General features: G+C 40.9%; 1 protein-coding gene across 1 annotated transcript; it reads right to left on the bottom strand.

The window, feature by feature from the left end:
- Positions 1 to 953: 953 nt before the first annotated feature.
- On the bottom strand, positions 954 to 13,040 carry LOC308296884 (organic cation/carnitine transporter 2-like; the record flags this gene model as incomplete). Its single annotated transcript, XM_080740238.1, has 8 exons — positions 954 to 1,093; positions 3,715 to 3,897; positions 5,552 to 5,766; positions 6,020 to 6,114; positions 6,220 to 6,335; positions 9,306 to 9,460; positions 10,709 to 10,812; positions 12,651 to 13,040. 8 exons carry the CDS (start codon positions 13,038 to 13,040, stop codon positions 954 to 956), a joined length of 1,398 nt encoding a protein of 465 aa, XP_080596364.1.
- Between the last annotated feature and the right edge of the window lie 13,877 nt (positions 13,041 to 26,917).

Here is a 26,917-nt window from a genome sequence, read left to right as displayed (position 1 = left end):
GCCCAGTGGCCGAGTCAGGCCGACTAGTGCTGTCGGTGAAATCTAATAACAATGTATACAGACGGAGCCGCTGTTCTATCCAGTGTCTGCTGCTTCTATTTCCTAAAGTAGGCTGCTACCATTTCAAAATAAAACATGTGTTGAATGATCACATTACAAATATCCAATACAATTACAATACAATTATTTTTAAATGCCCACTGGTATGACATGAAGCTCTATTGGGCCCCTTAGTGCTGCTGAAGGGCATTATGGAATATAAAGTTTCAACGCAAGACTTTGGGGCAACAGTTAATATTTTCTATGCTCTCTGAAACCAAGATAATGTAGACGGTAACATGGAACAAAATGTGCCCAACTGCTCTTTTGTCGTCGTCCTCCTTACTTTAGCAGGTGAGTCAAGTAATTAATATAAATAATGCTGGTTTTCAGTGATGCATCGCTGTCAATTAAACTGTGTGCTGTCATTAATGTAGGCCTAGTTCTCTTAATGGATGTTATTTATAATGCTGTTATGGAAAAACAGCAAAGTGATGTTTGTAGTGTGAAGATTAATGTGAGAGTGTTTGTTTTGGAGCGTCTAAGTGCTGATGGAAGAGTTCATGTGCAATCTCTTCCAGAAAGAGATGGAGACAGTGAGACACTAGAAACTTGGTAGGGCTACATTTTTGCATGAAGACAACGTGTAGATGTCTTCTGTTGGAGCCTGGTGTCCCGCATTTGCGCATCTCGCGTGGGGGCACGCCAGGGGCTTGTTCCGCCCCTGATTTCTGCCTAATAGACCCCATGGATAGTCATTTTAAGTAAGAAAATTAGCCTAGATGTTAGAGGTGTCCTTTAACTCCAGGAGAGAATGGAAGCATTTGTGCACTCTCTCTGTAAATGAACACTAGATTCATTCAAGTTCATACAGTAGAATGAAGTACGTTGTAGAAACTTTAGGGGATTTAAACCTACCCTTGACATTTCTGCATCTGCTCCAGTGTTTCTGGAAGGTCCTTATTGCGGGTCTCAGGAAGGAAGAGGTTAACCACAGATGAGCCGATAGTGAGACTTCCCATGAGAATGTATGGTAGATGCTTACTGTATGTGCCTGTGAACACACACAAATACAATGCAACCATTGGTGATACATAAACATTTCCAGAGAGCACGGTATATACTCTCATACTATTAATGTCTCCGCAAGGCCGAAAGGCATGGCCGACTATGTTTTCGCCCCTGTCCGCACACACACACACACACACACACACACACACACACACACACACACACACACACACACACACACACACACACACACACACACAGTGTGGATCAGTGCTTCTTAAACAATTTACTTGTACAGTAAGGTACAGTACAGTAAGGTAAAGTATGGTACAGTAAGGTACAGTACAGTAAGGTAGAGTACAGTGAGGTACAGTACAGTAAGATACAGTACAGTACAGTAAGGTACAGTACAGAAAGGTACAGTAAGGTACAGTACAGTAAGGTACAGTACAGTAAGATACAGTAAGGTACAGTACAGTACAGTAAAGTACAGTACAGTAAAGTACAGTACAGTACAGTTAGGTACAGTACGGTACAATACAGTACAGTAAGGTACGGTACGGTAGACAGTGGCAGCCCTAAGACTTTGGAGGCCCGTTTCAAGATCTAATATGAAATGTTTGAACATAATAAGTATACACAAATGTTAGGGCAAACTTGCACAAATACTGTACATTAATTTCCCACATTACCATTTGCACATCGGCGTGCGTAATGGTTGCTCAGCTCAGCTGACATGTTAAGGTAATAAATTAGGCTACTCAAACGTTATATTGTGGATACAGACAGTGGATGCAGTACCAGTGTCTGGTTTAATAGGACAGCTTTTTGGGAAAGTTGACATGTTTGCTCCTCATTGATATTCCATTCAAGGTAACGTTTTAACATGTCCAGCTGTCCACATGATTAACATCGTGTTTCATCTGGATGCGACAGACCATTGTTGCATCCATGTTGTTGTCATCTTAAAATGAGCGTGCATTGTTGTTAATTAGTGGTTGAACAACTTGCCAACTTTACTCACAAGTGCCCTCTCGTTTGAAAGGGTCTGTGATGTATTCTAATTAATAATAACTTGTTTTGACAGTCCATCCATTTACAGTACATACAACTAAACCGTGCGCATCGTATTCCATTTTCTATATGTTAAATTAAACTTATATGAAAAACGAAAAGCATTAATTAATCAATGATGTTTATAGAGCACATTAATTGAATTCCAGTAGGCTGCAGCCATTAACAGCTTGTTATCATGCAAGGTTTTACACACTGACACGACACAACACAACACAAGCCTATCCTAGTTTCAAACCTGCAGAAAATACTTTTAAAACATGGCAATGAATACGGAGGTAAAGTAATGTAGTAGTGTGTAAATCCTGCATGATGTTAATTAACAAGGCATTTTGCCAAACTGGCGTCGATCCTGCCATACATTCAAAGATCAGGTCTCACTTGAATTCACTACGACGTGTTCTATAAATATCATTGACGACTTAACGACTGTTGGTTTTTGATATTAAAGTAAGTTTAATTGATCATATCTTGTAATTCTCATATCTTGTAAGTCTCTACCAGGTGATTAAAGACATAATGTAAACAGGTGTTGTAACATAGAGGGAAGAGGGGGACGACGGGTGCTTATTGTGCAACTTTGACGCATGCATGGGGGATAATCTGAGTCTGATTATAAACTACTTAATTACATTGATTCCTTGCTGCTAATGGACAAAACACATTACCATCGGGATTAATTATTGTCCTTATTGGATTGGTCGGATCGTGGTTATCTGACTGATATCACCTGGTAAGAGACACACTTTCACATTTTCTATTGGCATGAAGATGATCAATTACACTTATCACAATATCAAAAAACAAAGGCCATTAATTCATCAATGATGTTTATGGAACACGTTTTAGTGAATCCCAAGGAGACAGGAGGAGGACGCCATAGTTTGGAAGTGTATTAGGGAATGGGAATGGATTTACATATAGCACAGGCATACCCATATCCACGTTTCAAATCTATTGATGACTAATGGGCCTGGCTGTTGGTTTTATATTGTGGCACGTTTAATTGATCATCTCTCATAATATTAGTGTCTCTACCAGGATTGAACACTGCATATGCAAACATGTTTTTTGTAACAAAGGGAGTAGAGTAGATGGAGAGAGAGAAAAACAGATCTCGATCTCATCTCATGCTTGTGTAACTTGGAGATAGCCTACAGAAACGACAGATCTCCATCTTAGTCAGTGCTTGTGTAATTTGCGGTGAATAAATTAATCTGACTCTGATTACAAACCACTTGAACTCCGACTTCTATATCCTATCATGCCAGGGTGAACATAACCCAATTGCGAGCTTGAGCAAAGTTACTGTACTGTACTGACAGACAGGAACAGATTGAGAAGGGCACTGTTGTGCAGACTAGACACACACACACACACACACACACACACACACACACACACACACACACACACACACACACACACACACACACACACACACACACACACACACACACACACAGGGTATAGCTGCTCAGATTCACCTCCTGTCCACTTCGAATCAAGGTTTGATTTTTGTTTTGTTCAATGCTGTGGTATACTATAAAATAACATATGAGCAGTCTCAGATATACCGCACATACATACCCAAATAGAGGACGTAAGGAGCTGTGATGCTGCCTATACGGGCAGCTGTAGCACAAATGCCAATGCCCATGTTCCTGATTACGGTGGGGTAGAGTTCTGCTGAGTAGATGTACAATATTGCGAAGGCCATGGTGAAGCCAAGCTTCCCAATCATTTCCATAGCCACAGCAATGTCACGATGGTCTGTAGGGGAGAGATTTAATTCCGAAATTAGATAGAGACCATTTGACAAAATGTGACACACATTTTGTAATAATTATTGCCTGTGTGTGAAACTAAGTCATACCAATAAAGAGCACGGGATTGATGGATTTAAATGTCATTTAATCATTTAATCATTTAATTTAGTCATTTAATCCTTGTCCTTGTGGACAAGGAAAACATTTAGAGGAATTTAGTTGTATTTCCCTTAAAAAAACATTGTTTCTGGCGTGTGTTTGCGTTATACAGTAACTACCTAAATAACTTTTTATACTAAGCTTGTCATGCAAAACTGCACTGAAAGCAGAACAGGGATTGTGAAAGATGAAGGTGGATGATGGGAATGTGAATGAGACATTCTGTTTGGGGGTGCCTATTATCTTGAACTGAGAGGCCTGTTCAGGACAAATATGTGTCTAATTATGTTTTTATTAGCTGTGGCAATAATTAATACAAGATAAGTACATGTTATATACAGCTACCATGCAGATAAACACTTGAATGGATGCTTTTGTGAGATTTGGTTAAGGGAGCAATAGTTTTTTATGAACTGCACCCCCTGGAGGAAAATAGGGGAGGGTCATGCTATTTTAATTTCAGTCCTAGGGAGGGTCTGCTGATTTCACTTTGAATTCACGGGAGGGTCATGCAATTTTTCAAAGCAAACAATGGCTCCAGAGGTACAGGCACTTATGCAACCATTGTCAACAGCAATCTGCTTCATTTAATGACAAACCCTGGGTGTCATCCCTAGAAATGCCCCACAGTCACTGCAGTTAGTGAATGAACTGAAGTGGTTGTGTTTATACTACAATGTATTTTCCTAAAACAATGGAGAGCTGTGTAAGGCAGCAACAATGGTTGTCAGAACTGTATCCCTCTCCCTAAAGTAAAAAGTGAAATGGTGCTAAAAAAAATAACATTAGGTTAACGATCGCTTGTTGACCCAGATTTGACCACAGGCAATCAACACCACAAAATGAATGGCAAAATTAATGAATGAAATGAATGGCAGCTTTTAAATGTGTTGTGCACATGTGTCAACTGTTAACCTAGATGTCAAATAACCTGTTCTCAACCTCTAAGAACTTCTCACCTTTTTTGTGATGTCCACGTTGACTTTTACACTAGCAGCAGTAGGCTACTCACTGTGTGTTACTTTAGTTTGGAGGGTGTGTTAGTTTATATTTGGAAATGTGTTTTTGGGATGAAGTGCAGCTGGGATCTAAATGCATTATATTAGCATATTCATTATTGTTCATTGCTGCTGCTGCTGCTGCCTGCCCCCGTTTTTAACCCTAAAAAAATCCTAATAATTTACAGTAAAAAAGAAAGAAAATACATTTTGCAGTGCCCACCCAGAACTTGCTTCTCTGTTCTGTTCTCACCACTGGTTAGGAATAACTAAATTTAGGTTTAAGGCATAATTTTACTGTGGTAAATGTCATGTTGTAGGGGAGGGTCAATCTTTTTTATTTTAATGCTTGGGGAGGGTCATAGATTTTTCCCCCAATTGAGAGGGAGGGTCATGGCATTTTATAAAAGGGCTTATACATTTTCTCCAGTAACACCCCTCAATAAAAAACGACCCCTCCCTAAGTGGGTTGCATTCATGTAACACAAAAATTAGACTCACCTTTGGGAACAAATTGGATAAGCAGGAGAAACACTCCTCCGGTGATGAGGAATGATGACAGCAGTATTCTCCTGGGATATTTCTTCAGAAACCATGTAGTTGAAATATAAGCGGGGACCTCAATGGCGGCTGTTAAGAAGCCATTTAAGAAGGGATCTCCGCTTAGATTAGAAGTGTTCAAGCTCAGTCCATAGTAGCCAATGTTTATTGCCACCCTTGAGAAGAAAATAAATATTAAAAGGTTAATAGCATTAGTTGTTTGTTGATACCTTACATTGTTTCATCAAGTAGGCCTACATTAATTAAATATGTATTCACTTTTTGCATATTATATATCTTTTTTAAATGAACACAAATCTTTAAAAATGCTGATATTTGTGAATGCTAAACCTTCTCTTTAATCAGAATATTTGTGAATGTTAAACCTTCCTTGTAATCAGAAAGATGAGACTGGAATTAAAGACTCACCATAAAAACATACTCAGCAGTGTGATGCAGCATATGTTTCTGGATTTCAGAATATCAAGGATGGTGTATTGCTTTGGTGTCAGTGAAACCTCATTCTATAAAGTAATGCAAACAAGACATTTAACAGGATTAGTGTCATTATTGAAAAAGAAGCTAATATTTCATGGGACTCTTCCACTAACAAGCATAATGGACCTTACCTCTACCTCTTTAAAGATGACCAGTGGTGCTTCAACCTTGTTTTTCCTGGCTGCATACCTCAGTATGGCGTCAGCCTCCCTTGTTCTGCCCTGAGTGAACAGCCACCGAGGAGACTCTGGGAGCAACCTGCACAAACAATTTGTATTTACTGAATTTACTATATCAGCTATACCAGTAAGACTCCCTAATAGGGAGATAAGCGACCGTCAGGTCGCAACGTGATTTTAGAGCAAAATGTGTAGGAGTAGTGTCCAAAAATGTGTTTGAAGAAATTGGCCTTTTGGTGGCGCTATATGGGACAGATCCATGTTGATGAGATGAGTGTAGACATAGTGTGTACCGAATTGCGTGATTTTAGGGCAAAAAGTGTAGGAGTAGTGTCCAAAAATGTGTTTGAAAAAATAGGCCTGATGGTGGCGCTATATGAGACAGATCAATGTTGATGACATGAGTGTAGACATACTGTGTACCGATTAGCGTGATTTTAGGGCAAAATCTGTAGGAGCAGTGTCCAATAATGTGTTTTAAAAATCGGCCTGAAGGTGGCGCTATATGGGACAGATCCATGTTGATGACAAGAGTGTAGACATACTGTGTACCGATTTGCGTGATTTTAGGGCAAAAATTGTAGGAGCTGTGTCCAAAAATGTGTTTTGCAAGAATCGGCCTCATGGTGGTGCTAGAAGAGGGTCATGTGTGAATTGATGGGTGGAGGTTGTGATTTCGCAGGCATGGAGTATGTGTGCAAAATTTGGCATGGATCGGGGCAACGGTTGCGGAGATATGAGCAGGGCAAAAAGTGTGACGTGTGACGTGTGACAGACAGACTGACGGACAGCTGGTGGAGGTTTTGATAGTGTGGTCGCAAACAGGAGTTCTCAAACTTTAGAAAATCAAGGCATACCTGCTGTGTCAAGATGGTGTGTTGCATTTCAACACAATGTGAGCTTGATTATTTTTGATTTTCTATTTTGAACTAGTTTGGGAAATATTTATCTTATTCACCTTATTCCTGGCCCTATCCAGGGCGCCACCATTGCCCTTTAAAGGGGGCGCCATTGAGTTTTTCATTGTGTGTAAAACTTTATATGCACAGGCGAAGGAAAAACCTTTGCCCAGCACAGATCACAGCACAGATCACGACACTGACGCGTGATTATGGATCCCACTGGGAAAGATGGATAACCACGCCCCGGACTCATTTTTGAAGCTTGTGATTGGCTGAACCGGACGTAGGGAGCGCTCCGTTGTAGTCTCTTGGACCGCGCGAGGTGCACCAAAACCCAATTATCATTGCGTTTATCGTGCGCTTGCCCAGGCCGTAAAGAACGATTGCATTCACCACGGCTTCGTAACTCGCGCGGCGCTCCGCCGGCCGCGCGGCCCTGGACCGCTCTTCGCCCCCGAGCGCCGCTTGCAATGTCGTGGACAATAACTGTCAAAACGAGCGCTCTATGCCGTTTCCATCCATCTTTCCCAGTGGGATCCATAATCAGGCGACACTGACCTCATTAAACCCTGGATATCCATGATATCCACGCTGTGATTGGCTAGTTTAAGTGAGTGGCGGATGAGGCATCTATAGCTTTTGAGATCTACGCTCTCCATGGGAAACTCAATGATATGTGACCACGCCCACTGTGGGCATGGCCAGGAATATGGTGAATAATGCTCAAAATAGGGTTGCCAGAATGATCATGTGATTGAACAATCTTTAAAGGTAAAAACAAAAATGTGGTGTCAATATTTTGTTATTTACATGAAATTCCACACTCAACTAATTTGGGAATAGTTGTTCCCAGTTGCCACCACTTCCCTTTCCAAGAATAGCCTCTATATGCCTTTGAACGAGTTACTGAACACACAAGTTTGAGCCACTCTAGGATTTTGATTGGCTTTTGAGTTGAGTTGATCAATTCCAGTCTGTCTTTAGTCAGCACCTCTCATAGACCCCTGTGCAGACATGAGGAACTTACCACCATAATGGGATGTAAGCAACAGACAATGAGGAGAGAATGATAAGAAGAGTCCTCCATGCCCTCGTGCCAAATGCAATCGCGGGCATCACTATGGCCCCAATGCTGCAGAAGAGAAAGGACCCCAGGCTTGCAAAGAGCACACGCATAGAATTACTCAGCACCTCTGTCCCTGTGGAAGACAATATAATCAAGACTGAATGATGAGGAATCACACTTCACCTCAAGTACTGTAGTTAAAGGACAGTATATATTCATATTTTAAATGGTCATTAGAGAAAAGAAAAGCTGAGTGTTAAAATTTCATTTACTTCTTTCTATTGTTTTAGTGTTTTTCTTTTATATTTTAGTTTTTTATTCAGCATTAAGAGTTAATGGGCAGAGAAAAGTACAGTACATATGCTTATTTTTCTTTTTTTAATATACATCAACTTACAGACAAACATGCAGACAAAAACAAGGTTTTGAAACCAACACGTAAAAAAAATGAAAAAATGAAGGAACTTACAAATGTTACAAACAAGACAATCCCCTACGTATTTTACCCTATGGCTATATTTAAAAAATAAAATAAAAAGTAAGTAAGTATTTGAGTAGGTAACTTGGGAACTGTTGACTTGGAAAAAAGAAAGAAGAAAAAGAGAAAAAGAAAAAGTGAGGGGGAGATAGATTTAAGAAAATAATAGGGGTAATAATAATAATAATAATAATAATAATGACTCGGGCGCGCTACAGACAGTTGCGACAGCTATCGTGTCCGTATCGTCTGAGAATGAGTGGGGGTGGGTTCCAATTCATTGTCAATGAAGGTCACGTGGTTTTTTGTCGTTGCCGTGTCTCTTGGCCAAAAGACAGCCTTCGGTTGAGCAAGAGACACAGCAATGACATGAAACCACGTGACTTAGATAGAAAATCTCCCCTGCTCCCCTCATTCTCAAACAATACGGAGAAGATGTCTCACGCGTATGTCTGATTGCGGCCTAATGATTTAGGAGAAAGGAAAGGGGAGATAGAAGAGGAGAGATAGAGAGAAATAGCTAAGAGGAGGACAAAGAGTTCGAAAACGAGAGGGAAACAAGAGGGAATGAGGAATGTTTTACTGTACTTACCAAGTACATATGCAGAGATGCATACAGATATCTGGGAGGCTCCAACAAGCAAATAGACGACACAGAACATCATCCATGAGTTGGAGAAGGCCAGAAGCAGGCCAAATAAACAATGAATCCCAAGTGAGAAGAAGACAATCTTTTTCCTCCCAAACCTACATGGAACAGAAATAATAACAACAAAGCAATTTGTATTAATTGTTTTTGACTGGAACTATGGACATGTCTGGTGTCAGTTGGTCTAAATGAACAATGTAAACGACAATTCAACACGCTGTGTGAAAAGAATTATGCAATGATGACATGTCCGAAATAGGGACGCCAACAAACCTCTGAATGGAATATGAATTGAAATAATATAAATAAATAAACATAATGTGTTTCATCACAGGATTATAGCATAGGTGGTGACATGAATGCAGGGCTGGGCAATGCCTTCTTTAAGCATTTAATCCACTGCATTGCCATCTTCTGTAATGCAAATCCATTATATAACAGTAGATGGAGCTGTTGTCATGGACAAAGATTGTTCCTGTTTGCAAAAGAATCATACAGATTACAGAATTTATGTTCTTTGCATCAAATGACTATTTTCTTGAAGCAGCACTCTAATACATGATATATGGTGCATTTATCCAAGGCGCTTTACAAATATTGTGCATTACATTCACCCATTTACACACATATTCATACACCGATGGCAGCTAGAGGAAACCATGCAAGGCACCAACCTGCTCACCGGGAGCAACTAGGGGTTCAGAGTCTTGCCAAGGACTCTTCGACACTAACTCTGGGGGAGCCCGGGACCGCACTGGGAACCTTTTGGGAACCCTACGTGTTCCAGGATGGCAACTCTACCCCTGAGCCACTGCCGCCCCTACTCAGGCAATGTATGTAATATCATACATTTTCTACATACAGGTGGAAAATATATTGTAAGGCACTAGAGTCAAAACTGCAGCAATACAAGAACCTAGGGCTGTCACAATTATTACATAATCATCAAATCGCAATTATTTGACAATCACAATTATCTTTTGATAATCGTCATAATCGTTTAAATGTTGAAAAATGTTTATATATGTTCAAACATTAAAAATAATGTGGAAATAGCAGATCTACAAGATGTAGATCGGCTATTTCCACTATCAAAATGTTCTTTTTAAAGTGTAAAGTTGTCAAATATGTCCTTAATTTCTTTGTATATTTGGGTTATGTGTCATATCTGCCATGTGCAACTTCAAAGCCTACAAGCCAAACAGAAATGTAATTGTCAACGACAAAAACACAATTAAATCGTTAATCAAATTATTTGGTGACAATTAATCGTCATGTAAAATGCCATAATCGTGACAGCAATACAAGAACCTGTGTTTTAGGGATTTTCAATTTAAAAAAAATACCTGTCAGACAACTGCCCAGAGATGAAGGACCCAAGCAGGAAGCCCACAAAGAGAGCTGAGGACGCAACAGGAATCATCCACTGATTGTCACACACAAGGTCCCACTGTTAGGAGAGATCATTCTGATGTTTAATTTACAAAAAAAAAAAAAAAAAAAAAAACACTTGATAGGAGGGGAGGGGGAAAAAAAGGAACCCAGCAGATTTGATCTTTTCTCACAACCAACAATTCCTTATGCAGAGTAGCCATGTGATTGTGAACACATGCCCCTACTAGTGCAGTCATTATATGAAAAAACCTCGGACAAATTGCAATAGTAGCAAACTCAACTGATTCTGTATCCTCCTTATGTCCTTAGTGAGGGAAAAGAAATCCCAAGGAATCCCATCACGGGAAAGTTTTGAAAACGACCTACCTACCTTCACTTACTATAAACTACACTATAAAGGAAAAAATGACTCCCAAAATAATCTGCTTTAAGTGGGATGTGAAGGGTCAAACTAGGGGTTTTTAATTATTCTGAATCCATTGCAAGCATTTGTTTTGCATGAAAAACATTCCTTGGGCTAAAAACGGACCCCAAAAGACTGTGAAAATTGATGACTCATCACTAAACCATCGTTTTGAGGCGCCATGTCTTGCCCAAGGAATGTTTTTCGTGCAAAACAAATGCTTGCAATGGATTCAGAATAATTAAAAACCCCTAGTTTGACCCCTCACATCCCACTTAAAGCAGATTTTTTGGGAGTCATTTTTTCCTTTGGTGTAGTGTATAGTAAGTGAAGGTAGGTAGGCCGTTTTCAAAACTTTCCCGTGATGGGATTCCTTGGGACTTTTTTTCTCTCACTAAGGACATATTGAGGATACAAAATCAGTTGAGTTTGCTACTATTGCAATTTGTCCTGGGTTTAGCCTAATTCTGGCCTAAAATTACTGGACTATACCCCTACTGCACACACACGCATGCACGGACATTTTAACAATTTATTCATGTCCACACAAAATGAAATGTAGGCCTATACAAGGACACAAGTATTACAGTGCAGCAAGGTAGGCCTACATTCAAAACATGTACGGCTCGTCTTCACAGTGTAACAAGAATGTCATTCAGTACACGGGGCCTGAGAGTCAGTACAGTACTTCGCCAGTCCTTCTGTCTCGCCTCTGAACATTCCAAGCCGTCGAAACCGTCCAACAACTCTGTCTGGGCACTTGTCCCAGACTGGACTACAAAAGAAAGCAAAGTTCGCACCATCATCCGGCAGCAAAGCATCCGCAACACACAGGGGCGTCACAAGGGGTAGGAAAGTGGGACTGAGTTACTAGGGCCCAAGGTGTTGGAGGGGCCTTAATTATTTCATACTTTAACTATTGAAAAATAGCAGATATACAAGCTCACAGCTGCGAGCTTGTAGATCTGCTATTTTTGAAAAGTTGTGAAAATGTGTGAAAATCTTTGGATATATGTATTTTTTACGCGAACGTTTGTAACTCAAATTTTGCTTCTGGGGGGGGGGGGTTCCTGGAACTAAATATTTTGAGATGGGGGTCTGCGGCCAAATACATACCATTTTGGGGGTCCTGCACATGAAAAGGTTTGAGCTCCACTGACATCGAAACATAGGTTTTTCAAAAAAAAAAAACCTTAGAAGGATTTGAAATATTCAAAGATTTTCATGATTTTTCAAAAATAGCAGATCTACAAGCTCGCAGCGCGGCACTCGGTGCCGCGCTGTGAGCTTGTATATCTGCTATTTTTCAATAGTTAAAGCACAGGGGCCCCGCAGTGAGTCCTTGTACCCGGGGCCCAGAATTTGGTGCGACACCCCTGGCAACACACACACACACACACACACACACACACACACACACACACACACACACACACACACACACACACACACACACACACACACACACACACACAGGCACACACACTGACCTCCGTGACTATGGTGGACTGGAAGACGTCTTGGCTGTAGCTCCATCCGTCCACACAGCTCTCCTGTCTCAGTTCAGTGAGGTTCACGTCCTGACCGGGGATGTAGCCCAGAGCAGACAGGTTCCTGACATCATCCAGTCTGTAGCGCTGGCATCGGCTCTGCTCCTCCTGGCCGTTCACCACCTCTATGGGAATGATGGCCTTCCTCCACGCCGCACTCAGGTTGGCCTCGGGAATGAAACAGTGGTGTTTTGGAGTGGCGGCGACAAATACGATAACAAAACAAATGAGTCCGGGGGCCAGGAAGGTGGAATTTACAAGGAAAAACATCATCCAGAAATAAGGGCCAGTCTGCCCCAGGAAGGCCGTGGCTTCATCGTATTCTCCCATTTGTTAACGAAAAAGAAACGCTTTTGGATGAAAAAAGAAAAACTCAAGCTAGAAAATCCCAACAAACCTCTGTAATCCTTACGGATGCCAGACTTGGAAGGTTGCTGAGAACCGTCCAGGTGCAGTATATATACAGCACAGGTTTAGAGGTGAGAGGTGAGAAATTGAGAATTTCCTGAATTCAGACGTGAGCGTCGGTTGAGCCCCCTGTCAAGCCTTGGTGGTGTGCCGCTGTTCCATGGCTCATAAACCCCACCCCCTGTTATGTAGGCTTTTCTCCTTGCCGCCTTATTCAATCGCCATCCCCCCACGTTGTGTAAAGGCTTTTTCTTCTTCTTTTTTTTTTTTGTAAAGGCTTTTCTGGCCTCAATTTTCTGGCCTCAAGGAGCTTTATTAGCATAAGTTTGCATTGCCAAAGCAAATGTGAAAATACAATAAAACAATGAAAATGGGGAACATATTGTATATGGGTGGGTGACGTGACGTAGCGTTTTCGCTGTCCTCGGTGTCAAACATGTATAAATAAAAAATATATTTGTCAAAAACCTTCTGAATATTGTGCAGGACATTAAGCTTTATGTGAACTTACTCAAGATTAAAACATTTCATTCCTCATTTCTTCAGAATCTTCAACCAAACATGGTAAATGTCATCTGGTGTGACTGTCCCGACCTTGTTTCTCAAAGTGGGAACTTGAATAAAACTAAGAAAAAGAATTGCTAAAATTCATTTAAAAATGAATTTAGGCAAAAAAAAATGTCTATTTGTGAGCCTATATCTTTTCAAAGTCCAAGCATAATGTTTTCAGTCATTTCTGATCAAAAAGATTTTGTCCCCCAAACCAAAATCATCTGGTGTGACACTAGTTTGGAAAAATTAAACAGGCAATAATTTGGACACCTACTGGGCTAGAGAGGTCCTTCTTCTGTAAGGCTATTCAGCACTCCCAGCACAACTGCAAGACAGGTGTCTGAGGTGAGTTATGATTTTAACATTTTCATGAAATGCCATCTTGTTGAAACTTTGACAAGTGTGGCACTTCTGGATGTCATCTGGTGTGACACCTTTTTCATTAATAAAGCAAAAGTTATTTGAAACTTTGGTCATAATTACATGTAAATCTAGGTTGTTTTGTTATAGCTAGCATGTTGTTAGCATGCTAATGTGTACCTGGTAGCCTCAAGGTAGTCCTAAATGCAGAAAACGTCATCTGGTGTGACACTTCGTCATCTGGTGTGACATATCTGCTTGTCACGCCAGATGACTTGATTGTCACACCAGATGATATATACTGTATTTTCCTACAGACATAACAATAAATAACAAGTCCCATGTTTCTTTTGTCCATTTAAAACATTTTAACATGTTTAAAACAACGTTTTAAACATTTTTACATAATTTAATTTAGCTTCATTCGGTGATACAGCAAATTCATCAGACAGAGCAGAAACCCCTTCACAGAAACCTAAACCTTATATTGTGGTAACACTTTATAATAACTATCCGTTATAAGCAGTTAATATAAGACACTTGACAACAGAAAATGGGTGGTACAGAAAATGTGATTTTATTATTTCCAAAATACACAAACATGGAGAACTCACTGATGTGTTCAACCAGAGGCTCAGTGCGATTGCAAGTCATCAGCTCAACTGGCTTCATCAGGTGAAGCAGTTCAGACACATCAAGGAGAGCATCCAACCCAATGAAATGGTCTTGCATATAGACTTTTCTGAGAACTATGCATGTAAACTAAACACAGAGATTCAGGCGTTTCATTTTGGTGGCAATAGGCAGCAGGCAACAGTGCATACCGGAGTTGCCTACTCAGTCAGTGGCTCCCAGTGCTATGCCACCATTTCACAGTCCTTACGCCATGATGAGCGTGCTGTGTGGGCACACATCAAGCCAGTTATTGATGATTTCCGAGGAAAACAAGACAATGCAATTGACACCCTGCATGTCCTCAGTGATGGGCCAGCAACCCAGTACCGGAATCGCACAAACTGCTTCCTCATGAGCAGCATTCCTTATACATGGGGATTCAAGAGGGTCACCTGGAACTTTTCAGAGCGTTCCCATGGAAAGGGCGCACCTGATGGTGTGGGAGGGGTGCTGAAGCGTAAGGCAGACATGTATGTCCTCGGAGGCAGTGACCTACAAACACCGAGGGATCTGTGTGAGTATTTACAGAAGTCCTCTGAAAAAGTCACTGTCATGTGGATCGAAGAAGAGAAGATATCCAACATGGATGAAATGGTCCCTCCATCAGTGCGTCCAGTGACTGGCATCAGCACTACGCACCAGGTTCTTTCTATCTTCCCGGGAAAGATAGTTTACAGAGACCTGAGTTGTTTCTGCCAGTTTCCTCAGATCTGCACCTGTCACAACCCACGGAAATTACAGTTCGACCAAGTCTCCAGGGCTGAGGTGCCAGGTGACAAGACAAGTGATGAGTAAGTATAACTAAATCATTCTCTTTGCCAATTTTATGATACCTGTAATTGTACCTGTTTAATGACAATAAAGTAACTTATGTCATCCATTCATTCCTTTTCTTCCTTAACTAAGTGGTGGCCCATCTGCGGAACTGCCCCCTTCCCAGGTCAGCTGCAGGCCCAAAACAGCTTCCGGAGCTCAGTGAGTATAACATACTTGGCAAACTTGAGGACTTGCTAGTAATTACATTTTACTACTAAAAACAATCTACCTGACAAATAAATTACATTTAAATGTCTCCTCCTGAAGGTCTTCTACTCAGGTGCTGGACACAAGTGCATCTATTGGAGAGGCCCAAGCTGAGGATTCAGACACCTCCTCAGATGAATACACACAAGGACAGTTTGTCATAATCAAATATGAGGGAAAGCCATATGTGGGGCAGATTGTTACCATTAATAAGGAGGGGCTAGAGATAAACTGCATGAATCAACTTGGAAAAATGAAAAATGGTTTTGTCTGGCCAAAGGGGCGAGACTGCATTTTCTACAAAGAGCAGGAAGTTGTCTGTGGCATAGCAGAACCGCAACAGGGCAAACGGTTTGCTACCCTCACCAAATGTGACTGGCTGATGTACAATACAGTCTAAATGTCTATACCCTCACCAAATGTGACTGGCTGATGTACAATGCAGTCTAAATGTCTATTCTAATCTAATCTAATACTTTTGTACTTTCACTCACTGGACTGGACAATGAGGTAAGGTAGGACCCGAGACAAACATAGCGAAAATAGCTGATCTACAAGCTCTCAACGCATTGTGCTGCGAGAGCTTGTAGATCAGCTATTTTCGGAGTTGCACAACCCAGCACTCTTTAGCTAGTGGAGATGTGGTGTAACGACATGATTCGTAAATAAATTTGTTCAACTCAAAATGCTGTGTTCAAGTTCAGGAGACTTCGGAAAAAAGTAATACACCTGAATGCTGAGTTGTTTCCAATAATTGGTGTTAATAAAATGTTGCCTTGGCTCCCAGTGTGGCTATGCACCTTATTGTCTCTTTAAGATCCTTCTGCCGTGGGCCGGCAGAAGACTTAGGTGTGCGTAGCATTCCTGTGCACATCCTCATCATCCATCTACTACTACAATTCTTTGTTATCCTATGTTAAGGCCCAACAATACTATCCTGTTCAGAAATATTAAGGCCATGTTATTTAATGTTAAAGCAATTTTACTGTTGCTGTTTTTCCTGGGTAATTGTTTAATCAATCAGTAAAGTTCAGTACTCACTAATAGGTAGGTTAAAACACAGTTTGCTTTGACACATGAAGATATGGTCATCTGGTGTGACACTAAGTCATCTGGTGTGACATTCCAAATAGTGAGAAATCATACCTTTATTAATGATCAAACCGAAAAAATGTGTATGGTTTACATAGAAAATAGTATCAGGAAGAGTCACAAATATTTGTGTAATTTTAAAGAAAGTTTTTGTCAGAATAAAATTAAAATATGTTGTAATCGACAACATGGGCCTCACACAGAGTGTTGATTATGAAAAAAATATACAGATTCAATTAATTTTCACAAAACTATAGTGGATCACAGGTTAGTTATGATAAAGGACTTTGATAAAGTGAGTAACTTAAGAAAGGTGTACTCCATTTTCATTTTATGAACAATTATTGTCATGTCACACCAGATGACGGTTTTAGGCACAAGTACAACAAACTGCTCAATAAAGTCTGATTCCAATAAAATATCTAAAAACAAAATGTGTTTCCATAAAGTTGAGAGTGAGTAGAACAAAAGTAAATAATTTTTATGCCTGCTATTTAAAGTTTTTTAAAAAACATGTTTTTTGGGGCGTCACGTCACTGACCCATATACAGCTGGGGTTGGAGGGGGCACAGCATTGTGTAAACAGAGCTATGTCACATTGTCGTATATATATATATATATATATATATATATATATATATATATATATATATATATATATATATATACAGTACAGGGTATAAAGCTATTGGAACAAATAGCAGCATTTCTATTTTTCTCAATACGATTGAAATAGTTTACAATAAATGTGCTTAAAGGTAGCAGCTCTGTTTATACTGTATGTGCAGTAGGTCTAGATGTCAATCAATCAAAGTCTCTACTAGGATTCTCTTATCACAACAGTTCACAAATGTTGCTGCTGGGTTCGCACATTGTTGTATTTCTCCCAGTAGGTACACTGGTACAGTAGGAATTCTTTGTCGTTGGTCATGTTATCAAACTCACTTTGTGTTTGCGTAACAGAGGGTTGAATAAGGTATGTTACTCAGCACCTCTTACTTAGGGGCGGTTACTATAGAGACAGGTCATGCAAATCCATCTTGCCTAATTATAGTTACACAAAGATCGGAGGCCCATGCCTGGGGTCATGAGTCACCTTTCTGAATAATAAAGAGATTAAATAGCTTATAGTCTGCACTCACAGAACTGACTTTGCCACTTGTGATTCGTGTAACATCATGTTTCCCAAGTAAGAAGTCGGACATCCTTCTGATTGGTAGCATCAAGTGAAAATAGATCATCGCTGTCCGTGTCTTCACCAGACAGCTACAAATCGTTGCGTGTGCTATCGGCTGAGGGATGGAACAACACATCCTCTGCGGAAACCGGTCCAGTGAGGTTGGTATCAGGTGGGGGAAGAGAGGGAAGAGAGAAAGGGGCCGTAGCAGTCCCAGGATGCTGCTGCTCCGGTCCCTGAAGACTACTAGGTGTCGGGCTGTCGGCTTATAGGCACTGTAGATGGTGATGGCGACCATGACTGGAAAAAAATGGAAAAACCTTTTCCAACGTCCTCACACGTGCTGATCATCTCAGCGCACATCTCCGTGTGCAACCGCTCAAGGGGCTCATCGCTGGGGACCTGAACTCCACGGGCGTTCTGTTGTCCAGGCATGGTAGATCGGAATGGCCTGTCCCCCCTTTTAAGGAGATCTCCTTAATTGGAGTTTGCTTCGGAGGACCATATACAGAGGATTAAATTAGGTGTGTTACTTACTCTTATTATAGGGGCAGTTTACTATAGAGACAGGTCATACAAATCCACCACGCCCAATTATAGGTACACAAGATACCGCAAATCCGCAATCAGACATACGCGTGAGACATCTTCTCCGTATCGTTTGAGAATGAGGGGGGAAGGGGGAGTCCAATGCATTTTCTATCTACGTCACGTGGTTTCATGTCGTTGCCGTGTCTCTTGCTCAACCGAAGGCTGGCCAAGAGATTCTCGTGGGGGGGGGGGGGGGGGGGGGGGTTGATGTAGGGTTGTGCCGGGGGGAGGGTGGGGGGCGGGAGGTTGGGCGCGATGAAGGGTTGTTCCGGGGGGAGGGTGGGCGCGATGAAGGGTTGTGCCGGGGGGAGGGTGGGGGCGGGGGGCGCGATGAAGGGTTGTGCCGGGGGGCGTAGGGGGGCGTAGGGGGTGAGTATGGGGCTTGGGCTTCTACTCAACCGGCTCATTTTGGGTTGGGATACAATTTTCAGACCTGTTGAAAACTAGTCAGTAAACCAGTGGTTCTCAACATTTTCATGTCAAGGACCCCCAAATTAACATGCCCCCACCTGAAAATATTTTCTGCCTGGGAAGATTTTTCAAGACTTATCAAAGCGTTTAAAAAATATCCGATCTACAAGCTCAAAATGGGCTGTAATGGTAATGCGTTCGGTTGTGAGCTTGTAGATCGGCTATTTTCAAACAAATTTTAAAACTGGGTTAAAATGGTAAAACTCTTCCTTGTTTTACTGTGGACCCCCTGGAACTTCCTAAAGGACCCCTGGGGGTCCCAAAACCACACTTTGAGAACCACTGCTCTAAAGATATGATACAAATATTTTGATGATTTAAATCATATTATTATAAAACTGTAGAATTGATGAAACTTAAAGAATAAATAATTTTAGCACAGCATGTCACACAAGGCCACCCTAAGAGTGCTCTACAGTGTGCGTAGATTGACTCTTAACATAAGAACAAATCACAGCTAAGAAAACATTGGTGTATGCCAAATCTTCTTAAAAAACTTCTAAGAAAAAATGTGTAGGTTGGTGAATCGAGCCATGCATGCAAAGTGCAGGGTAACAAAACGTGGGACGCCAATCCGTATATACCTTCGGCAAAGCCTATAATTTAAAAGCTTTCTCAAACACAATAGGCTTGAAATGATACAATAACAATTTCATCCGTACTTTTTTTTGTACAGTAAGAAGAAAATGAAAAGGATACAACTGTGCATACACATGCACAAACAACAACACATCATTACATCAGTGTCTATATGGGTCTGCTACTTGCTATGCATTTAAATCAAAGTCCTTTATAACATTGCTCTATATTGAGCCAGCCCTTTTTCTCTCTGCCATTGTTCTGTGTGTATAGGCCCGACCCATCTCTGGCACCGTTTAATTTCATTATAGGCCTATGGGAGAAAAGGAGCAGAGTGTCCTGTCATGGTGCATTGACAGCGCTGTAGTGTGTGAAGTCCAACACGAAGCGTGAGGTTCAACATTGGTGAACTCCAGAGGCCGGTAGACCAAGGCGGTCGTGGTATTCCAAATCTGTTTTTGCGACCATAGGCCGCTATTTAGTATGACAACTTGGAGCTCATGTCTGTCTCTCACACCCCTGACATCATACTGTAGATGTCTGACATCATAGACCACATGAGACACACTAGTGAGAGGCCTCAGGGTGACAGGCAACCTGTCGCGCCAATTCTTGGCCATCTGGCCAGTGATGGCCAGTGATGTATCGTATATCAGACCAGTTAGCCATATATGGAGACCCCTGGTACCCATACATGGAGATCCATGTACTGTATATGGAGATATGCTGTAAGAGCCCAAACATGCTAACTCAGTTATTTGTCATGTGAAAGTCCTATGATGTCTATGACATCTGACATCATACCCTTTTATGCCCATACATGGAGATCCCTGTCTGTAGAACCAGTCTGTTAACAGTGGTTCCCCTGACATCCCAGTGATGTCAGAGCATGTCACAGTGATGTGTCAGGGGAACCACAGTGTCAGGCGTTATAGACAGAGATACATACGGACAAGCTGTAACCGTTCACATACTAAACTGCGACCTATGGTCGCAAACATAAGTAACAAAATATCTTGTCGCCAAAAAAAAAGAAGTCACCAACCAATCATCAAGGACGATGATACACGGAAGAAGAAGATGTCCAAACAGTATATGGGCATCTGACATCACATCATAGATGTCTGATGTCATAGACCACGTGAGACTGACACAATAGAATATATAGTGCTATAGCGCCACCCTTTGGCCAATGGTTGTGAGTTTTGTGGTCAAGCGAGAACTGCGAAAAGTGGCATAATAATAATAATAATAAAATAAAATGTTTCCAACAACCTCTGCTGGCTGAGACCAGGGGCTGTGGGAGTCAAGTCCAAACACAAGCCGTCACACTTGCCTTTCCCATTAACACACGCACGCACGCACGCACGCACGCACGCACGCACGCACACACACACACACACACACACACACACTTTTGAGTCAAGTTCAAACACAAGCCGTCACACCTGTCTCTCCAATTAACACACACGCACACAAAGGCATGCACTAAAGAGGCTCGTTTCTTTCTGACAAGCACACTTGCACGCATGCAGGCAGGCTACAAATGAACTGGCTCAATATTCAAAGTCTTTGAATACTTTTGACCCGATTCTATAAATGTCTCTAAATCCTTCCTCTAAATCAGTGGTTCTCAAACCTTTTCATGTCAAGGACCCCCAAAGTGACATGTGTTTGGCCGCCCCCATCTCAAAATATGTTATTCCAGGGACCCCCCCCCCCCCCAGAAGCAAATATTTGAGTGTTCACTTTAAAAAGTTTCATGATTTAATTTAAAAGAAACTAGTCCTTACCCGTTCAAAGATATGAGCTCCGAAATGATGTGCAGTGTGTGGGTTATGGGGTGTGCACTGTGCACACAGTATATGAGGGATGGAAAGTAACTTTAACTGGTGCTTGCATGATAATATGTAGGAGCATCAATGTAAGAAATACCCGTTTTGTTTAATGGCTATAGAGATACTGTGTACCGATCTGCATGATTTTTGGACAACATCTGTAACAGGGCCAGACAACCGACCCCCCCAATTTTCAATAGCTAAAGTATAAAATAATTCCAGGTTTTACTGTATTAATATGCAGCCTTTCAGGCTTAGCCCCTATAATTACAATACTATTCAGCATGAATGTTCCATGCTGTCTTTGTATGTTTGTGTACCTTACTGTACTACCGTAATAAGGCACAAACATATTAAAAGAGTAAAAAGTACAATATCATTTACCTCTGAGATGTAGAAGTAAAGGTACTGAAAATACTAAGTAAAGTAATATAGGCTAATTAAAGTAAAGATTCCTCATTTTCAACACATCTTCATTACGGTCCTCACTAATACTCTTGATAAAATACTACTACTCGTCTTATTGATTCATTATTGATATATTGATTTTCATTAACATGAGAACAATGGCTTAACTCTCCAGTAATATAAAGCCTGACGTTTTTATTAACTTGGATTCCCCATTGATGATGTCACTGGTAGGCGGGTTTCTGAACTGTCCACAACCCTACTCTGAGACACAGACCGAGTAGACAAAAATCATTGTGTCAACGATGCAGCGATGAGACACACGCGTGTGTTTGTTGGAACAGTTGCAGGTAGGGTATACAGTACAAAGTTACTTTTCATCCCTGATACTGTGTGTATAATTCTGTACATACTTTTCGTGCTAATTCTTTTAATTCTTTTTATTTAACCTTTATTTAACCAGATAAAAACACATTGAGACATAATCTCTTTTACGAGTGTGACCTGGCCAAGAGGCAGAAATAAAAAATTACACAATCCGTGCTTTACATACAAGAACAAGACATCAACAACAAAAATAGAACATCCATGATACACAAACAGATACCCAAGAACAACTCCAAAAATACAAAATTTACACTAAATAAAAACTAGTTTACATTTCTCACGTAGCAATACACACACAATGTGCACAATGTACCCACAAAGGAAGAGATCTACAGAGCAATTATTACAAGTCTGAACAAGTGCAAGTGTTTGTAGATCTGTCTAGAGTGATTCTCTTAAAACTTCTCAAAGGAATTAGCACAGCCAATTTGAGTCTGGACTGAAGGTCATTCCATGACCATGGGCCAAAAAAAAGAGAGGCTTTTTTTTGCCTCCCTCAGATGTAAATGCAGGTATACTACACAGCGTAAACAGGCTTTTGATCTGAGATTTAGCCCATTCTTGACCAGATCAAATTGGAGGAAATGTAAAAAGGAAGCTCACCAAGTAACGCATTGTATACAAAATTCAACCAATGTTGTAACCTGCGAGATGTCAGTGAAGACCAATCAACTGCAGCACAACATGCAGTGGTGAGTCCTGAAAGGCGAATTTGTTATGAATCTCAGAGCTGCATGTAGGGGATCCAATTTGGCCAAAGTGGAGGCACAAGCAAAATGGTGTCCCCATAATCAAGCTGGGACAAGAACAGACCATTTACCAATCGCTTGCGGGAGGAACGAGCAAAACAGGCCTTCAGTCTGTAGAAGAAACTTAAAGTGAATTTAAGCTTCTTTCCTAGAGCATCAATATAAAATTTAAAGTTTATTCAGCCAGAAACCTAGATATTTATAACGCTCCACCCACTCAATGGGGGTACCATCTAGAGTGGAGATATTTACTGTTGGATACGCTCTTGGAGTGAACAACATAGCCTTTGTTTTGTTACCATTTAACAACAATTTGTTTCTTCTCAGTTCATGCTGCAATGAGATGAAATCAGAAGACAAATCGTTTACAGCCAACTCAAGCGTAGGCGCACAGGTGTACAGATATATCATATCTTCGAACGTGTATGGACTAGTTTAAACAAACCCAAACGTGACATGTTTTTTGATTGATTGAAGACTTTATTAGAAGATTGCATGGGAAACTCAAGGCCCGGGGGCCACATCGGTCCCTTGAATGAATTATCTTTGGCCCGCATGTTCTAACTACACTATCAAGACCGATAGCTTTTAATTTGTCAATCAGAATAGAGTGATCTATGCTGCTTCGTGTGCAATGTGGTAAAAACACATATATACATACATACAGCAGCTCAGCACCTCATGATCCAAGTTATTCAAATGACACATTTGTTTCCACTTTAGAAATGCTGTACTGCACATATACTTCAAGGGCTTTCTGCATATCCAGTAATGGTTCTCTTTTAAATATGCATGCAATAGACCCATTTCTTGTTTACAAACATTGAGACTAAATGCACAGGTGACTGTATCATGTAATCAATTCCCAACAATCCCCAAACCTGTTGTTTTGGGGAGCGCTGGTTTTATTAGCTCATTTGGTATCGACCTGCGCACGCATCTAGGTTCTTATCAGTGTAACGTGGACCAGAAATGCATAATTATATTCAGGTGTCAAGTTTGACAAATATCCCCCACAGGATAACAACAAATACAGGTCTATCTAGCTAGGCAGTAATGCCTACAACCTTGAGGTTACGCTTAAAAGCTTGAAAGCACCATATCCACGAATCCTGAACGGAAGCAGCGCTGAAACATAAGTTATTTTGTTGGAATAGGGGTCTGAGTGAAGCATGTCACCTTCACAATCTCACAATTTATTTTCCCTGTTTGAAATGTCAACCATCCAGTTGCAAAAATAGCAACTGTTTGCTTCCGCTGAGATTGCAACAGCTGGAAAGTGGCTACTGTTACAGTTACAAAACTGTTGGAAATGCATTTCCTTTAGGGTACTTGATTGGTTGCCAGCTTTCATAACATCATACCATGATGATTTCTTTGGGGGGTTTGTTTTAAGACTGAACACTGTACACCAGGGGTCTTCAACAGGGGGTCTGGGACCCCTAGGGGGTCCCCAGAGTTACTACAGGGGGTCCTCCAAATCTTTGAGTGTTAGAAACCTTTTTTCTCTCCTTTTTTATATTAACCACTTGAACCCTAGTGTCCATATTCTGAAAACTTAGCCAAAAATAGCAGATCTAAAGCTCACAACTTAGCTTATAGATCAGCTATTTTTGGCAAAGAACTTTGGTGTAGAGGGGAAAAAGAGCAGACTAAGTACAGAGTGAAAGGTCAAGTTTATTAAGTATTGACAGTTCAAGTGGTTAAATATCTGAAAACCTAAATTGACATGAATCCAAAATACACTGATGATTGTGCTGTCAAACAATGAAACTATATGGAATCTATGAACAGGTTGTGGGGGTCCCTGCTTCAACTCTCTCAACTAAGGGGTCCTTGGCCTGAAATCACTGAAGACCCCTGCTGTACACTGTTACTCAAATGTATTTGGCAGTTATATTGTTTAATTGCTGTTGTTGTCTCCGCCAGGCCAATGGCCGTGACTATGTTTTGCTCCCTGTATGTCTGTCCGGGGACGGACGGACGGACAGCTAATCTCTGGCGCCGTTGGCACGATGGCAGCGAAACTGTGCGCGCACACTACCTGATAGGCTGCCGGAGCAGAACCAATTTTTCACATGGGCCTGTTATAGTGCCACCAGGAGGCGGATTTGTGCAAAGCACTTTTCTTTTGTCCAAAAATCACGCAAATCGGTTCACAGTACAGTATAGGACAGGGGTGGGCAATTATTTTTTCCATGGGGCCACATGAACAACAAAAGGCAGTGCTCCCCGCAAGATTTGCTCCCCACACGCTAAACACACAGCGTTACCTCCGACTTCAGTAAATAAATACTTAGCAGTCAAACTTTTGTTGAAAACCCGGGCATTCTGCATCAACTTTTCTTTTTTTGGGCCATTTTTGGTCATTTTGACATGTGACCAGTCTGACCACCTGCTTGTTATTGAGACAACATCCAATGATCACACACATGCTGATGTACGCATTGCGTCCATATGTACGTGAATAAAAAAATAATCTAAATAAAAGAAATGCAGCTTTACTCCATGCATGAGGTAAAGTTAGAAAATGTGTTTATTTTGTAATTTGCCATTACAGGTCAGAGTGAACCAAAGGGTTCGCCCCGGGCCGCACAATGCCCAGGTGTGCTATAGGAGGTATTTTCGGCAGATCACTGGAGGGCGCCATTACTCTTACTATCTAGAAATTATGAATAGCACTTCTGGGTTAGAAAAACATGAATTTAAGAGGGCCAATCACAACACAAGGTCGAATACTGTGACAGAACTATGACATCAGTCACAATATAAAAGAGTGTCAATAATTCAGAGCAAGAACATACAGTAAGATAGATAGATAGATAGATACCTTTATTATCCCAAGGGGGAAAATTTGTTGCCCAGAGGCAGCACAGCAGTATAAGGTTATTTACAAAGTTACAGAGAAGTATGAAAAAGATAAAAAGAAAAAACAAGAACAGGGTACAGAGTACAGTAAGTACAGTAAGAGCAAGGTACAACAGAAATAAACGAAGACCACCATAACACATGCCAAGTCTGGCCAATGTAAAGGGTCATACAGAAGAAAAAGACGGGAAAAAAAAGTAAGAAAAAGAGAGAAAGAAGGAAAATACTGCAGAGCTACAACTAAACGATCTTCCCTCAAGGGGCGACTTACTTACGGTGAGACCACATTAATAACTCAAGAACCAAATGAAACCACATTAAGTGTTATATAACAAGCCAATAGAGAAACAAACATCACTGTTAAACATGTTTTACTGTAAGACAGGCAAACCAATCGGAAGCCTCTGTGTCTATGACACCAGAATAACAGACAGGCTTGCAAATCTACTCCCTTAACATTAAATGAAAAGAGAAGAAGCTTATGATGTTCTGTGGAGGCATAAGCTGAACTAGTCACACACAACTTACAGACTGTCATTGGATGTGGAGGATTACATGACACAGGAATGTAGATTTGGCAACAATACACAAGAGTCTGCCCAGAATTTCACCTCACATGGAATAATTAGGTCAATTTACAATTACAATTTAGGCATTTAACAGACGCTTTTAATCCAGAGTGACTTACAATAAGCAAAGATAATATGTCAATACATCAACAACAATACAACACACGCATAGGAATATCAATCTAGCACCTAATCAGTAAAAAACTTTTCTAAAACCTAAAAATGCTATCTAGCTTGCATGTATGGTCATCAAGGTCAACTATTTGTTCCTTTTCTTGTAACCTTAAACTGCTTTGCCGCCTCTGGGTGACTGATTTCCCCCCTTGGGATAATAAAGGTATCTACCGGTATCTATCTATCTATCTACATGATCTGCAGGTTTTCATACTAAATGTGACCTACGGTCGCAATTACTTACCCAAAGAGATGATGTAAGGAGCTAGCCTGTGATGCTGCCAAA

Source organism: Nannobrachium achirus, assembly GCF_963921795.1.
Source record: "Nannobrachium achirus genome assembly, chromosome: 2".
Taxonomy (NCBI): Eukaryota; Metazoa; Chordata; class Actinopteri; order Myctophiformes; family Myctophidae; genus Nannobrachium; species Nannobrachium achirus.
This window is presented reverse-complemented; position numbering and strand designations above follow the sequence as displayed.